The following is a 17,718-nucleotide window of genomic DNA, read 5'->3' on the forward strand; positions in this document are numbered from 1 at the left end:
CCTGCCAGTAACATTTTTGTTGTGAGATATACTTTGAATAATTCCTTTGCAAAAAGCATGGCCATATATTCATTAGAAATGGAAAGTCGTTCTGAAGACCCAAGCTTCTATATGACTGGTATTTCAATAAATAAAGGTGGTATAAATTCAACATACTGATTCACCAATTCATCACCTTCTAAGCTAAAATATACAATTCCTCTCTAATTTCAATTCCCAACCATGCCGTCCTCTTAATCTTAATTATAAATGGTCTGCCACTTATCAAACCATGCTCTGTGTACTGCACAATCCTCACCCTTAATTGCACAAATATTTTATTTTTGGTACAACACAGCTCAGCAACAAGCTTCATTTTTCTCTTCATGACTCATTCTCTATTAAAGTAAAGCGTTTATAAAAGCTCTGGGCGCATGGAGAGAAAATTAGTTGCTCCTCCGTGGCTAACAGTTTTTAGCTAATCACAATGCAGCTCCACATCACTCCGAGCAGAGCAGTGATTAAAACTGAGCCTGCAACAAAGCAACATTGTACACAGCGATGACGTGCTCCAGTCAAAAACGTCTCCGCTCTTGTTATGATTGGTATTCCCCAGATGTTTGACTTTGAGCTCTAGCTTGGCAGGCGAGGCTTTGTGGCTGCAATTCAAGTCCCAAGCTCGAGCAGCTCCAGTGTTTTTTCTCATAATTTACACTTTGTGATGGCTTATGGACAGTTATGTACTTGGTTTCATAGCCACCACTTCAAACCCAGGGCCTGATCCTTCCTTTATGGAGTTAGTGGTAAATGCTTCCCAATTCCAGCACTGGCAGGAGGCCCCAAATGACTAAACCCTCTCTCAAAGCAAACAAACCAATATAAAAGAACAATTTGGTTTAAAACCAATAAAAAAATGCCTGAAATCTTACTTACTAGGAAGTCTTCTTCACAGTACACCTTGCCATTGACGTTGTAGAACGCTTTTCCTCGTAGTCTTCTCCCTGTTAAAATACGGCACTGTCAGAATTTTGTGCTCCATCCCCAAACACAGTCATTCAGGATGCAAAGTGAAAAGCACACCCTGCTGCGCCTGCCTGCACGGCCAGTTCCTGGCCCCTCTCCTCCCCGGAGGCTCCATCCAGAGACGTGGGTGAGCGTCAGGCTCTCAGCTCCATCCTGCCTTAACAAATTCCTTATCGACTAGGTGTTACTTCTAAGTGCAGGTTATGGAACCCAGCTGATACCAGTTCCTGGAAAATTTGAAATCTAAACCAAAAAATGATTATCCTGGGGGGAAAGGCTCATTTGTAAATTGAGACAATTTTCTTAGCAGGTGAAATAACAGCAGGCATACATCCACTGCAATCAACATCAGCGATGTGTTTGTCTCTGAAGGACCAAACAAGGGATACTGCATATGGATGTTCCTGTCACCTTTAAAAATATTAATACATTAATCAATGCCACAGCAGCTACACCCACAGCTCCCTGTGATACTAAAGCAGTAAAGGCACACATGACAGAGGGAAGGGCAGAAAATCTCAGTGAAAACAAGGTATTTCATTTTCAAGTTTGAACATTTGCCATTTCATTGGTGCTTGTGGAACTCTATTGACAAAGCCTGTGATCATTGTTAACTGATGGCTCCCTTTACAGCTAAGAAATGCACAACAGACTCCAAAGAGTCCCAAGAAAAAGGATCGAAACCAGGAATTCAGAAACCACCGAGCCCAACCAGTTTTTAGATACAGCAGATCAGATCTGTCTTACACCAGAGCTGCTCCATTGAAAGCAACACCATTTTATCAGTGTAAAACCAGAGAGGGAGAAAGGAAACGGCACTCATCCTGACTCACCTTATTTCCACTCTGTGCCAGGGTCCCACTGGCCAAAGCTCCCAAACATTTGGGAGCTCTCACAAGCCATTTGCAGCCTTGGCAAGCAGATGGCTCGGTGCCTACCAGCTGCCATTAGCAGTGACACAGAGCAAGGAAGAGGGCAAGAGGCTCTGTATTTACAGGTCAACAGACGACCCCTCCCAGATCACTGCCAAAGCTTTTACTCCACAGAATAAGCCTGGACATCTCCTACCGAGGCAGAGTAGCAGCTCCACCACAAACACTGCTGCTCTTTGCGGAGGGTTTGACTCTGAGGGCCAGCGAGCTGAGCCAGCTGGCCAAGCACAGAGGGGCAGGAGTGCTCTCCACGGTTTCCATAAACAATGCTGAGGAAAATATGATTAATTTTCAGTGCTTGAAAGTGCTTTTTACATGTTGCCACTGTGATCTGATCCTGGGAAACAGTGTGTGGCACAAAGAAGTTGGGATCTGGGCTGATGCTTTTGGGAAATCACATGCTGCATGTGGTTGTCTGGTGGTTTTACTGTCGTGGCCGAGGGAAATGCTTCTTTTGTGTGCACATTCTTGGGCTGTCGATCTCACGGGCTGCTGTCTCCATACTGCTGGTAGGTGGAGTCAGCTCTTGTTTGTCTTTCTAGCTGCCTGGTAGCTCTGGTGGGGACCAGAAGCCTGGTGACATGGGCAATGCACGGAGACTGTCCCATCTCCTCTGGGACTCTTAGGTAAAACTGGTAAAAACCTACACATCACCGAAACAAGGCATGGGGCTGGGACAGCAATCAGGGGGTCACAGAGCCTCTCTTGACTGATGCAGGAGCAACTACCTCTAGATCTTTCCTCCTGCTTATCCAAGCCGTTTTTAAACCTCTCCAGTGAAAGGTAAAGGAAAGGTAAATGGAAGGGAGAGAAGAAAAGGAAAGAGGAGAGAATGGCTTTTTAAAGGCCATGTTGGCTCTGCCAGACCCAGCCTTAATACACACCTTGTCGTTAGATGGTAGAAATAAAGTGGCTGCACCCAGAACAGGGACTTGCCTTGGACATGCTGATGCAGCACTTCCACCTTGCTCACACACACCCCGGTGCATTTGTTTCAGGTGGAGAAGCACTGGCCATCACCCTCAATACACACCCATCATGGTTAGCAGCAGCAGAGATAACTAGGGACAAATCCTGAACTCCGTTGCTGGAAGGATCTCCGCAGAAAAGGAATGCCCTAATTCGGGGAGGTGTCAGCATCTCCCGAGGCACTGCAGAAGGTGGATGAGAACCCGTATCCCAGTGTGCAGAGCCTCCAGTACTCAGGTTGATAGAAATGGCCCAAATTCTGCTCCTGTTGTTTCCCTAGCACAGCATCGCTGGCAGAAGCCAGTGGGGTCAGAACGTTCCCAGGTTGGGAAGGAGTGGGAAGCCTACGACCCAAAGCAAACAAGCCAAAACTGATGTTTTGGCCTGGCTCTCAAAGACACTTGTATTATCAGATGCATTTGGCAGCTGATTGCCCGGCAACATGAAACAACCTCACCTCACCCCAGCGCAGCAAAGCTGCGAGCCTCCATCTCAGCCACCGCACAACTTGTGAGCCCCTGCTCACACGCCGCTCTGCAGGCCCCCCGCGCCTGCCCAGCACAGACAGCAAGCCCCCCTTCCACACAGCTGACGCGGTAAAAACATATCTGTTTTACACAGCACTTGCAGAGCAACACCTTTCAAAACTGAGGAATAATATCATTTTCCCCATTCAGCTGTAAGCTGAAAAAAACAAGCCACCTATTAGGGAACTGACTTGCCTAAACTCATAAAGCAGGCAAAGCAGTTTGCTCACATGATAATTACTATTATTAGCAATAATTAATAAGATAGGCCTTTTACCTTAGAGGAATTTCATTCAGGGATCGTACAATAATTATCTCATAAACAAGAAGCAGCAAGTTATCACACAAATAGCCATGGCAGCACTATATTGGCTTCTACATACTGCATTTTAGAAATAAAGGCAAAAACATATGTTCCATTTGCCCTCCAGAAGAGTTTGCTAAGTGACAGCATTGAACATGGTCTAACACCAAACTCTGCGAGTGCCTGGGCATCATGTGAAAACTGCAACCAAGAGGAAAGCGCTGGCAGTTGCAGCCAGGGAGACACAAAGCCCAAGGCGATGCAGCGTTGGTACCTCCCAGCCCCAGGGCAGCCGTGCAGCAGGGCGGGTGCAAGGCCTCAAGTCAGGGTACCCGCCTGAGCTCAGTGTACTGGACAAGGCTGTTTCACCTCCCAAGGTCCCGGAGTAACTCAGTGTCCTGCACAGCACCGGCCTGTTCTGTGTAGCCGTAACCTATTATTGTCAATCAGACAGAGATTACAAGTTAAAAAAAAAAAAAAAAAAAAAAAAAAAAAAACCCAAAAAATCCCCCAAACCTGATGTTGCTTTAGCCAGATGAGTCAAACGCCTGGCCAGCTAGACAAGGTAATATCATCCTGCCCACTGGTACACAGAACCTGCTGCTTGGCTTTCCTTTGAATGACTGAGTATAGCCAAGCCCGGGTTACTATTTACTTTCATAATATTGAAACAAAAAAGTCAAGAGTTTCTGACAAAACTTGATGCAACTTGCCAATAGCTCATTATAATAATAATGAGCAGTTATAATGAGCAGCCTAGCACAGAGTTCACAAGTATGGGGTTTCACAAACACTGTGCTTCTTTCCTCCTTCTGCTGGATACCCACCTTGGCACGTCTGCCCTGTCAGACCAGTTTTCAACAGTAGCGAGGAAGAGGCTCTGTTTCACACCGACCAGAAGAGCAGCAGGTCGGCCAGGAATGCGCGGGGGGACCATGGGACGGGGGAGAAGCCACCCAGCCTGCAGCCCGCACACAGGCATGTAACACTAGCTTTTATAGGGAAGCCCCTTTTTCCCCGAGTGCTCTTTAGAGCCTTGTTTTACTGTAGAAAACGAAGCTTACGCACTCACGGTGACAACAAATGCTTGTTGCAAAGAACTTACATTTCTTGACTGACACCTACACATTTGAGGGGTAGCGAGCGCCAGGATAAGGGGGTTCCACCACCTCAGGTGGGAGGCAGAGACCTTGCAAATGCTCCAAAGAGTGCAAAGTTTCATGTACATAATCTAGCAGTTAATAAAATGCAAGCTAGAAATTACTCTGTCCCAAGGAATGATCACAACGGGTGTTTGCAACCAACATGACAAACATCCAAAAGAAAGCAGCCTTTTGGAACTTTAAAAAAAAAAAATATATAAAATCAGAATCAGCTCTAGGTTTTTAACATCAGTTTTCACCTTTAACCAGTTTATAAGTCTCTGGTATTTAAATGTGTCTAGAAATTACTTCCTGCACAATTTTTCTCCCCTATGTGTTGCAAACTAAAAGGAAGGAACGGGAGAGCTGTTGCTTTAGTAAAGGACTCAACTCAACGATTTGGCTTGCAAAAGGAAAAATGACCTGCAGTTGACACAGGCTGTCCACAAGTATTCTCTCCAAGTCTCCACAACACTTTGCTGGGTGGTGAAAACACACCAGCCAGGAAGCCAAGATGGGGTAAAACTTTTTCCAACGCTGTTTCAAAAGCTGCTCCAGGCCTTCATGGAACAACATCTGAATCAGACCAGGTTTTATGGTTTGAGGAGGTGCTCCAAAAGAGCACTGAAAATGTCCTGCCCTCTCCTCACTAGCTCAGAAAGCATCTTCAAAGACCTCCCTGCCGCTGCTGGCAGTGGGATATTTGCCTATGGGGAGGTGAGTTTATCAAGTCGCAGCCTTCAGTGGTAGATCTCCAGTCTCACATGGGATGATGCAACCGCGTTGGGGGCTAACACCCCCCCTCGCCTTTGTAAGACAAGAGATAGCAATGTCTCACTGTCACAGCATGGTTATTAGACCTAATTATTGTTTGCAGCGTGCTTTGAAGTTGAAAAGTGCCAAGCATTATTATAATATTTTAAGTACTTTGATGATTAAAAACACGCAACCGTTGGGTAATAATCATGATTTACTAGCATTGTAGTGTAAGCAAGTTCATGTGAGAAGCCTGCATTGTCTCAGTGCCTGACGCTACTTAAAAACAAACAGTTCCCCTCTGACATAATGGGAATGCTGCAGCCCCAGCCTAGCCTCCCAGATAACGCCTGGTGTGTCCCTGAGACTACCAGCGTGCTGAAAAAAAAAATACCAGCATACTTCCTTGCCATCATGATCTCTCCTGTAATATTCGCATGATATATGTGCCTCTTGTCGTAACTTCATGCGGGAAAGTTTCAGCGTTAGAGGGAACAAAGTGCGAGATGACTAATAATGTCCTTGTTATTTCTAATGTTACAGCTGTGTGGAACAAGAGGATTGTATTTTAGTCAGAAAATGTAATTAAAGCCTCCCCATATAGAGCGCAATTGAGGAGTTCAGCTGTAGGTATCGCTGCTAAAGAGAAGAAATTCGTTAAAGGAGAGCTAATTAAAAGCCTCAACAGCCCAAGCTATCACCATGGAATATTATTCAAGTACCTGCCGTTCCCGTTGGCTGGGGACGTGCCGGGGTAGGTCTGGCCACACACGAGCACAGACCTTGGCTCTGCTGCCTCTTCTCCCACAGGGGCTCGGCCCCCCCGGGAGCCCCCGCGCAGGCGAGCAGGGTGCAGGCTGCGGCAGGACCAGGCAGGATGGCTGCGGCTGCCCTGCCGCGGCATCGGGGGCTCGCTCAAGCCCCCGAGATGGCCACATGCTGCTGCTGCTGCTGGGAAAGCAGCACCATGAGCTCCTGGCTTGCCTCACAGCAGCAACACAAATACACAGTGTCCTCCTTTAACAGCTCTTTGTAGAGGAAAAAAGCAGATCACAGTTTCTCTCATTGGGATTTCTTCCCCTCACTTCTTATTTTACAGATTGTCAGTTCTAAGGCTGAACAGGACACTCGGTGAGAACCTCTGCACTCTGGAAGCTTTAGTCCACAACTCACAGAGTTTTCTCAGCATAGCAGCCCCTGGCTCTTCATGCCTGACTGACCGAAGAACTGTGCCTATCTGTTTTAGTTAGCAATGTTAAACATGGACCTAATTGCTTGTTAACTGCTTCAGACGCCATCTCTGCAGTGACTGATGTGACACCAGCATCGTTATCAGTCTCATGTTAGCACCTTAAGTGACAGTCTCTCAAAGCGTTCAGACTAAAGCAACATGTAAACACACACAGAAGATTAATATGCAACATTTGCTCAAATATTTCCCAGCTACCATAATAGGGAATGAAAATTCCTATGTATTGCCCCAAAGCCCTGTACAAGTGAAAACACACACAAGGTGGCTTCGGCTGAGCAAACGTATCTGTGTAGCTGCTGCGCACCTGCAGCCACAGTCTCCATCACTGCTCAACAGAAACGTCAACTTTACTAGGACAAACCTGGTAATTTTGTTTTGCAAAAGCCCCTGGCATAGGTCTGGAGCTGCTCTGATTCAGAGCCGGTCTGTGGTGCCCATCCACACAGGCTGCCCACGCTCCCAAATGCAGCAGCACCCAAACACACTTTTACACCCCACGTGCTGCCCATGGGCTGTGGTGGGGCCCATCGCCGAGCCCATCCAGGGGCGGCTGGCACCCAAGTGATCTCCTGTATGGCCTGCGGACACCGTCACGACAGCACAGGGCACCACAATGGGAACCACCGTCCACAGCCTTAAACTAAACTCTGGCACAGACACTGCAGCTTTTCTTGCTGTGCAAGGTGTGACCTGCCCTCTGAAGAGCGCCTGTGTGCTCTCTAAGTACACGTTTTAATGATTGAGAAACTGGGACCAAAATAACTCAAAAGCTGAACGGCGAATGAAACAGCCAGAATCCAAACTGTTCTCTGCAAACCCGCAGGTTGGACGACAACTATTTCTGAAAAGTAGAAGCTAAACTTGAAGTCACCAGATGATTCCAGAAGCTGAAACTTCAAGAGGAATACCAAGTTTTACAAACACGGAATAAATCATTGAAAATATTAAGTAATAACAACCCACCTCTGCTACCTCCTCTACCCAGTCATCTCAAGATAAAACTGATGCAGAATTTCACCCAGGAGATGTTTACTTTCACTTGGTAGAGCAGGTTTGCCTGCCCAGGAATTAAAGATGTGCCAAAAGAAAACAAAAGTTTCCAATACTTTTTCTTCATTTGTTACTGTTTCTCCTTTACTCACGTGTGAGTTTGGGCCTGCAGTTCTCCATCCCTCCCTCTGGCTTATGACTGCCTATCTGCACAGAGATTTTCTTTACAGGGTGTTTCTGGCACTCCACTCACTTGAGAATGGGGAGCGCGGAGGCTGCTTTAGCCCCTGAATAACTGTTAATTAAATTTTTCTCCTCCGTCTCCTACAGGGGACTCACACAAAGCCACCAAGCAACGTGAGCACCACCTCTTCGTGATGGGGTCCCGCGTTCGAGCCGCAGCCCCCGTGGCGGGTGCCGGGGCAGCGCAGGGTCTTCGCAGCAGGAAGGGCTGGAGGAGGACTGCACCCCAGCCCCAGCCCCTGGGCTTGGGGAAGCTTCCATCCCCCACCGCCACTGCCCCGTCCCCTCCTCACAATGCTCAACTGCTCAGGCTTTGTGAAAGGAGGGGTGAATTTCTAGGGCTTTCAGGGTTTTTAAGATGGGGGGGGGGAAATCGATGCCAAATTCCTTTGAATAGAAGATACTGCATGTTGGCAGAAGCCACTTTTCACAGACTCCAGCCGTTTGAAATCTGAAACACTAAAAAGTGGCTACTGTGGATGTGCTGTATTCTTCTTTTCAAAGCAATCTGGCACACAATTTTGCTCCCCTGTTTCAGGACCCAATCCTGCATTCCTTTCACGCTCAGACTCCCATTGACTTTAAGGAATGCAGGATTGGATCCTAAATGTGTGCTTTACTCACACAATAGCTCCTCATGGTTACGATCTATTGAGAAAGGCACACTTTAAAAACCATTTGGAATTGCAGGCTCATCCACCAGGCCAGAAAGCCTGTAAAGATCTTCCATTATTTCAGGAAAAATGCTCGGTGTGTGAATTACACGCACACTCTCACACATTTTCCTGGTTTCAAGCTGCAGGCACAGCTTAGCTTGAGATGCATCAAAATATTTTGAGCACTGGCCTGATAGCTCATAAAGAAACCACGTGTAATTTTAGTTTTCAGAAAAAAGCAAAACTCCGGGGGAAAAGAAAGCCACCAAAGCAAACATATAAGCAGCTGAATCTTTAGGACAGTTTTTCAGAAAACTTTTGTAAAAGCTTCTAAAAGACCTGCACTGGCTAAGACAAAACAGAGGCTCGCACTGCTGTTTTTGAGGATGCTGTATATTGAGTTACGAGGCTATTACGATGCAAATCTCAAATGTACAAGCTTTTTACTTGGCCATAAACACAAAACAGTATACATTGTCCTTTCAGAAGAAAAGGTTTGCTGCTAAAATAGCAGAAGCCCTACGTAAATAACCAACATTCTTTCTGCCTGAGGTCACTGACTTGGCCTATTCAATTCCGGGCTAGTCTGGGATTTGACAATCTAAGCAGGGGAGAGGCCCTTTCCTTTTTTTCAAAAGAATGCTGGGATTTTATTTGAAATTTAAACTCTTGCAAACAAAAGGTGGCATCGTATGCTAGAGGCCTATGAAGGTAGAGTACAGGATGTGTATTGTTTTCTCCCTTTACATAGATTCTTTCAGGAAAGAGCATTCAGAGTCTGTGAACAAATTCTAATCAAATATTATCATCAGGTAGGCAAATATAGCAAGATATGAAGGAACACTTTTAAGAGATCAGGAGATTAATTTTTTTAAAATATCGATGCAGGGAAAGCACAAAAATTGCTTAAAATTATAATTTATCATTTAAAATAAATTATTTTAAAAATTTCAATTGAAAATTCCTCCATAGTTTAAGTTTCTATACTAATTCATATTTGTACACTAAAAAAGAGCTTTTCAGTGCAAATTAGCTGTGGCTACAAAGCCAGTATTCATTCTCATTCTCTATCTCAAGTTGATCTGTCCTGGAGAGGCAGATGGCAGTTAACTATTTTTCCTCCCGATTACCGTTGCCCAGCTCTTACTTGGAGTCTCACAAAAGTACACTCTTGTATAATACAATTACCATTTCTATTTCTGGGCTGTTATCCAGGCTCTGCACTGCTCTGCTCTGTGCCACCTCTCCAGCACCCGAGCAGTGTGCCAGCTCCTGCCACATGGACATGCTGGTACCACACACCTCCCACCACAGAGGACGATGCTAAGCTGAATTTGCAGCTGGTGTAAATTGTGACAGCATCACTGAATTCATCACAATTTATGCAAGCTGTAGACCTGCCCCAAGGTACTATCTTCGCCAGAAAAAAGTCTGTCTTTGCTATGCACTCACTAACATGTGGTAAAATCCAGATGAAAACAAGGCAGTTTATCAATTTTGACATGTTTGTAGCCCAGGGTAAACTCTAGACTCTCCTCTGCAGTTTACCTTAACCTGCCATGATGTCAAAATGAAAAACTTCATTATCTTCCCTAGGATTTTGCCTCATGTCAGCTATCGCACTGAAGGAAACACCCTTCTATCCAGAAGCACGCCTTTGCTGCCAAGAAACCTCGCATGTCTGCACTGAGGCAGGTCCTGTGTCTTGCTCTGACCACTCTGCATCATTTGCCACCACCAAAGCCAGCAAGCCCAAGACTGGGTGGGGAGGACGTGGAGGGTACATTTCTGCCCCAACCTAGCTGCATGACTTAAACTGTCAGTCTCCAGCAGGATTATGTAGATAGCTAGCTAGTATCTTTTGTTACCTTGCTGGGAAACCCCACCTTTCTTGGCAGGGTATCCATAATCTCTATGCCATGTTTACTCTAGTGTGGAATTCTCTCTTCCTTTCCCTCTCCTCCTACTCTTTGGTCAGGTTATTTAACCGAAAGGTTACTTAATGCTGCAGGGACAAGAAGATCTCTGACCTCTGGTACTCAGGCAAAGCGTTCCTGTGCAGACCGTATTACAAACTTAGCAGATACCTTCAAGCTTCCATATAATTTGCAAAAGTTAAAATTGGCAGATGTTTCCTTTCTCTCCCACTTATGTATTTATTCTATCCCATACCACCCATCAATTTCAGCGTTAAGACATAAATTATTTCCATGGAGCTCCAACAGAAGAACTTATGTTGAAAACGAGTTTGTAAAAACATAAGCCAAGCATATATTTAAAAACAGAAATACAACAGCCTGTATTGATCTAATAGCTATTTTGGGCCTATATATTAACATGTATCTTAAAATACATTTCTTAATAAGCTAGCAAGTGGACACACTAACAGGGAAATGTAAAGTAAGGCTCCAAATATACTTCAATTAAGATTTTTTTTTTCAGGGCTGGGTTTACAAATGCAAAAACATAAAGTAAAGAACAAGGGCAAAGCAACACGGGCCTCCCCACCACTCAACAAGCCGGGAGGGAAGGGGGTATAGCTCTTCCCCCAAGGTAGCTTCCCCTGTGGAAAGCTTTCATGGTTCCATCATAGACCCTGCTTGTTATCAGCAAAGAACTGCACTTTTCCAGCTGCTGCCCATAAGCCAGGACTTAAAAAGGAGTACTTGTCTTATCACACTATCCCAGGGTCCCAGTGCCAGCCCATTCTGTGGCAAAATAAATCCATCACCAAACTGCAGCCTATTCCAGCCCAAGTCTTCCTGACTCTGCAGGACACAATCTTCCTGAGCAGCTTTGCTGGCCGCTACCCATGCAACGCGGTGGGTGGTTTTCATTCAATGTCCAGTAAGAACCACCATAATGGCAGCAACAAGGATCCATCTAGCGCGGTATCCTGTCTCCAGCTCTGGCCAAGAGTGGAAGCTCAATGGGAAAGTGCATTAGAAACAGGGCTCGCACAGGCTGATGTGTTCCCAAGAATAACCTCTCAGCTTCCAGCAGCCAGCACTTAAGGCCTTCCTGCACCACAGGTTGCATCATAACTATTATGTTTAATAGCCTCGCTGGACCAATCCTTCTTTAATTTGTCTAATTCCTCTATGAGATCATTTATACTTTTGGCCTCCACACTGTCCCTATGGCAGTGAGTTCCACAATTTCATTATGCATTGTATGAAGCATTCCCTTTTGTTTGTTTTAAACCTCTGCTGATCTCAAGCTTCTGTTGCATCCGAAAGAACAAAGCAGGCTCTACAGTCATCACCACCAGACTAGAGAAGAGCTTTGTAAGTCAAAGCCTGAAACTTCAGTCTTCAACTGCACCTGGAAACAAGCGGGATGCAGATCACAGGCACAACTGGTATTTTTATCTAGCAGCTTTTTGAGATTCTGCTTAGGTCCTCTTTGTGCAACACAGAAGTAGACACATATAAGTGGAACTGATAGTCCCTGACTCAAAAAGTTCACACTGTGTGTGTGAGCTCCCTGCAGGAGACACGACCAAGCCACTGAGTTCTGCACTGCCTGAAGTTAATGAGCAGCCTTCACGAGGAAAACTGCTGTAATACACACGGGAGATAATTTCCATGGGAATACATCCAAACGAAGAACCCACTGTATTCCAGTAAGACTAAAAGAAGGGGGGGGGGGGGAGAAAATGAAATAAAAATAAAATAATAATAAAAAAGATGTTTGGTCCCTACTGCCATCTGGACATTCACAGCAGGGTGAGAACCCACCAGAGACTCCACCTGACAAACTTAACTAGAAAAAGTTAGGTAAACTTGTTGAACTGAGAGCACTGCAGACCCCTCATCATTGCTACCAGGTTCTTTCTTGCAAGTCATTATTCTCTTCTTCATTCAAGTTCAGCCTCAACTAAAAAATCATAGCTTAGCCTGGCTCTGAAGCAGATGATCAGAAATCTGATCAAGAGCTGGAACAGCAAGTCAGATTGCTGAATGTCATCTCTGCACAGAGTGAGCTGCAGCATCACCTTCTCTCCTAATACTTTATACATAAAAGTATGTTGAACAAAAGGAGTGGACACAGCCCAATCCTGTGGCAACATGCAACAGAGCCTCAAGGGAGATGAGCAATTTCCCTAAACTATCTTCTGCGTTGTCTCAGAAAAACAAGAATGGATTTGCACAGGAACAGTTTACTTTCTTCCTCCCAGTAGCATCGTATGCGTCAGCAGCTCAGTGCGAGCAGCATCAAAGGGTGCTGCTGCTGAACCTAAACACACCAGCAATGCTTGACTTGAGTCACATCCAGGAAGTGTTCAGCAGCCAACACCAATAGCACCCATGTGTTTGTGAAATCAAGCTGACAGTGCTCAATTCTCATTCCCTTGAGATAAACCTTCACAGTAAGGTAAGATTGTTGAGATCCACAGTGCCTAGAGATGGCATCTTGAGCAACAGCTATAACTTTTTTCTTCATGTGATAATGGAAGAATGTATCAGGGAATGGTCCTCAGGATCACAAGTGATAAGAAAGCTTAGAACGGTTAGTACACAGTGGGAAAAAAACCCCTAAGTATTCTCAGGATGGCAAAGTATTAAAACATTCTGCCAGTTTTGAAGAACATTCTTTGGGTTTAAATTATTTAGCAGTACTAGTTTTTAGCAGACTAGTTTGAAAGAACTGCACAAAGAGACAACTCTTCCCTTGCTCACACTGGTGAACAATTATACCGATGTTAATAACGTTACTTCATATTTATTCTGTGTAACTTTCAACAAAACCTTGCGAGGAGCTTAGATACGTATTTTAGACAATATTCCATTATACTTTGCTGTAAATAAAATAAAACTGAAAATTATAGTTGTACTGAATTACTGAAATGAACTTGGGCTTGCCCAGCCAATTCAAAATATAATCAGAAATCAGCCCTCCAAAATGGCCTGTCCTCGATGTTTTGTGGTGGACTGACCACAGCTTCCTGCACCAGGTCACATTAGAACTAAAACCACAAGCAGCTTCCAATCAGAGCTGAATAGGTAGGACTCCTGATAGCACGCTCACTTCTTTTGGCACTCAGGTACAATAAGGATATTGTTCCTTTAATGCTTAGCTTTCCTTTTAAGAAGTATGTGAGATTTCAGCCAATTCTCCCCAACGATTAGTTCAGGATGAATGTACTTAACTCAGGATTCAGCTGGAAAGAGCCCAAGTAGATGCAATCAATTTTCCACTAAATCCACTTCCTTCCTCTCTTCCCTACCCAGCATGAGACATCAGCTCACCACTACAGCCAGTGGTGACTAAGACAACGAAAACCTCTGCCTTCAGCCATGCTCATAGCAAACTTTGTTATTCCTTCTTCTGATTTTCCCTCGTTTTCTGTTTTCGTGTACCCTGTTCACTAGCCCAACATTGGGGCTAGGTGGAAAAGCAGCTATACAGCAAATGTGAAAAAGCAGCTATACAGCAAACCACAAACACCAAATGCATTGGCTGCTGTAAACCCCAAAGTTAATCATTCAAAACTGCACAGAATCCGCTGCAGAACTTCACTGATAAAGGATGACTTTCCCCTTCGCACATATTTAACTGGAACCTCCCCGAGGCTTCAATGTAAAGGTACTGTATGCCTGCATCTGCCAGCATACGTGCTGTGCCGTTTCTGTATGTAACACCAAATTATCTTCACCACCATCATCTAAACACCACGGTACTTCTGAGATATTAGCTGCTAGCCACTTTACTTGAACCAGCTTCATGCAGCCCAGCCTGAAAAAGAACAGTTCTAACAATAGGGATGATTTGCTACTAGAATTTAACCAGGGTAATAAAAAATAACATCTGTTCAAAAACAAGGCTTAGAAAGCATGATCTCTGGCTCTCACCTACATGCCTTCTTAAGAGTTTAAGTAGATGATTTCCACTCTCATTTCCCCAAGCGCATACATTCTCCTTTGTTAAATAACTTGTCAAAACAGCAAAACAAGTCCTGGTGGCTGTGTGTTCTTTAGGCTTTCTTCCTCTAGAATAGTGGTCTCCAAACTTTTTTGAGCGTGCTCTCCTATCAGTAAAAAATATTTGAGCATGCACCCCCAATACATGTATATTTATTTATAAGTTATATACATCTACTACTGAAGTATTTTCTTCCCGTACCCTAATGGATTGTCTTGAGCACTCTCTGGGGTGTGTGCACCCCGCTTTGGAGACTGCTGCTCTAGAGACCACTGGACTGTTAATACTGATTCAGCAAATTGTTTCCATAGGTCTGAATTTACACTGCTGTAGTTCCTAAGGTCGGTAATCCACTGACTCACTCAAATAAGTTATGTACATTATTTCCAGGAAAAATTTTGCAGGGAACGCAGTTGGAAGAGTGACAGTGTAGAGTACCCAGGCAGCCAGTTAAGTGACTGAGGTTCTATGACTATATCCAATTTAACGTTAGGACGTACCACACTTGTGTTTTAAAACACATTAATAGACACGCATTGAAACACAGCAGTCAGTAATCAAAAATGATTGTAAAATCCATTCCTGCTTTTAAACATGCATTAAATCAGATGCCGTTCACTCTGCACAGGTTCAACTAAAAGAGCTGGAAGATATTAGCGGCCGTATTCTGCACGTGCACTGACACTGTGAGTCGCCTATACCAGTTGAGTCAGCTGTGCTGTCAGAAGCCAGCAGCCACTGCTGATTTTATTTCTTCTTACAGGAGATACTTTAAAAGTTTCTCTCCTCCACTTCTTTGCCTATTTCTTGCCTACCTCATCATTCACTTTTCTTACTACTATTCCAAACACAGTGCAAGTTCACAGGAGTGTGGCAAACAAAGAGTCAAGGCTTGATAGTTTTAGGCAAGAAAAATCAGCTTAGGGGGCTGGGGGAGAGGAGGAGAAAGAAGCAAGCCTAAGGAGGCATCGAGAGCAGGGAGCATTGCTGGAAGCAGAGTCCCTGCCAGAGGAAGGCAGGGCAGCTGGGCAGACAGGAGCTGGGAGCCCCTTGCTGAACACAGGCAGGCTGCCTGCCCACGCCAAGGCTGGGCTGCAGGAGCAGGCAGGGGATGGCAGTGCTAGGGACCGACCAGCTGAGTCACAGGGGGAGAAGCAATAACAGCAGACAGGGAGGTGAGGACGAGGTTATATGGGGCCCTGAACAGGAAAGGGAAGGAATACAGGGGTTTTTGCATCTCTAAAAGGAGCTTGTGAAGACAGAAAGGAGCAGGATGGTGCACAAAGCAGCGAGGGAACCCCTCACCAAGCACCCAATGCCTCTGTGCCACCTGCACTCCACGGGATGAACAAGCAGAGGAAAGGGAGAGTGTCTGTGGGACTTGAAACCTGTTTTTGTGAGCCTGTCCCTAACACCACAAGGCAGCAAGCGCTCACAGGGGACTCTGGGAATGACTTCGCAAAGCCTAAGTAACCTCACAAACAACTGAGTTTACCATGGGGTTTGAATGCCATCTCAGAGGCCACAACTATCAACAGCCTCCCCTACACCTTCCTGCGCCAAAGCACTCCTCCCAGATTGCATGAGCCAACAGGAGCGCTCGCAAAGCCACTCGGCAGAAGATGCTTTGAGAGTGTAAGCAACACCTATTGCCTCCGGTAGGCTTCTGCACCTCTCTAGTCATGTCACACACAAACTAAAACTTACATGCAAACATACTGAGCTACATCTTCACCTGTCACCCAGTTTTGTGGGACATAGCACAGAGAGACTGGAATGTTCTTTACCATTTCAGCTTGCAGGGTGGTTGTTTCATCACCCAATGTTGTGGGTGAAATGCTGAAGCATCTGAGCCTCCACTAGCCCAAAACGATGGTAGGAGGTTATTCTGGCCCAGGACCACAGGACACAGACCTGTTCCTCAAGTACTAAACACCCACAAGAAGAGGAGCAAGAGGACCAAGTGTCCAGCAAACACTCAACACTATTCCCCAAGGAACCCCTCCTCACTCCTTGCATGCCCTGAGCCTGCTAGGACATTTGCGGCAGGCAAGGAACACAGGGCTACACCCAATGTTATTACACTCCCACTTTCTCCACCACCTTAAGACAATAATTCTCATTGATTTATTTGAATGTTGAGCCAGGAGAGCTGGTGAGCTCTCGTGAGAGGGTGGATCATCAAGAGAAGGCAACTGTTCAAGGGATAGCACAGAGCATCTACATATCAGGTACCAGCCCCAGCCAGACTGCTTTCATCCTCTGCAGCCCAGCACCGATTTCCAGATAGGCAGCGGCACTACAGAATATCGCATTATCTCTGCTGGCTGCCAAAGCCTGCTGCCTGCGCTCACTCAGATACTGGTCCTGTGAACTGCCAAATGGAGTCAATAATCCTATAAATGGAGGAGTACTGAATACGGACTGGATGTTGGCCATCAGGGAGGCCATGGCAGGGTTTTGCTTCAGGTTTGTTTTTAGAAAGTATTTACTGTACCTAATTCAAGACTGTGGGATCGAGTTTGCAAGCATGAAGATTTCCTATTTTTATTTGTGTCAGTTCAATGCAGAGCACCCACATATAGGTTTCATGCTGGTAAAATACTAGGAGTTTCTCAGTAAAACCATAAAATAATTCCTTACTATTTCTGGCATAGTGTTCATAATCAAAGCTATATTGCAAAATTACCTGCTTTTTATACAAGTACAGGCAACAGGCTCACCTAGGGCAAACCACACCATTAACGTCAGTGTGATGGGAGCAGGCTCCTGCTGCCTAGCTAAGAGCTCATGCCTCTCCACAAAGTCAAGAATACTTTGACACTAGCTGAAACGGGATTTGGCCATGAGTGATGATAAATCTAAAAAGTCCCAGTAGAAGTCCTGGTCAAAGGCATGATTTTCAGGAAATGAGATATTTATTGGAAGGGGAAAAACATGCTTTCTGGCTAAGATCAAATTTACTTAGTTTCTTCCTGTGCTGTGTTTTGAGGGAGAGAGGCAGAGAAGAGTGGTTGGGA

General features: G+C 45.2%; 1 protein-coding gene across 1 annotated transcript in view; it reads right to left on the reverse strand.

The window, feature by feature from the left end:
- The window catches only part of WTIP (WT1 interacting protein), an 85,531-nt gene that overhangs the window by 22,426 nt on the left and 45,387 nt on the right, over positions 1-17,718 (reverse strand). Inside the window, exon 4 of the mRNA XM_075510792.1 lies at positions 913-980. Within this exon, the coding sequence (XP_075366907.1) occupies positions 913-980 (68 nt within the window). The remainder of the gene's footprint in view (positions 1-912; positions 981-17,718) is intronic.

The sequence above is a fragment of the Mycteria americana genome, chromosome 8 (genome assembly GCF_035582795.1).
Source record: "Mycteria americana isolate JAX WOST 10 ecotype Jacksonville Zoo and Gardens chromosome 8, USCA_MyAme_1.0, whole genome shotgun sequence".
In the NCBI taxonomy this organism is placed as follows: domain Eukaryota; kingdom Metazoa; phylum Chordata; class Aves; order Ciconiiformes; family Ciconiidae; genus Mycteria; species Mycteria americana.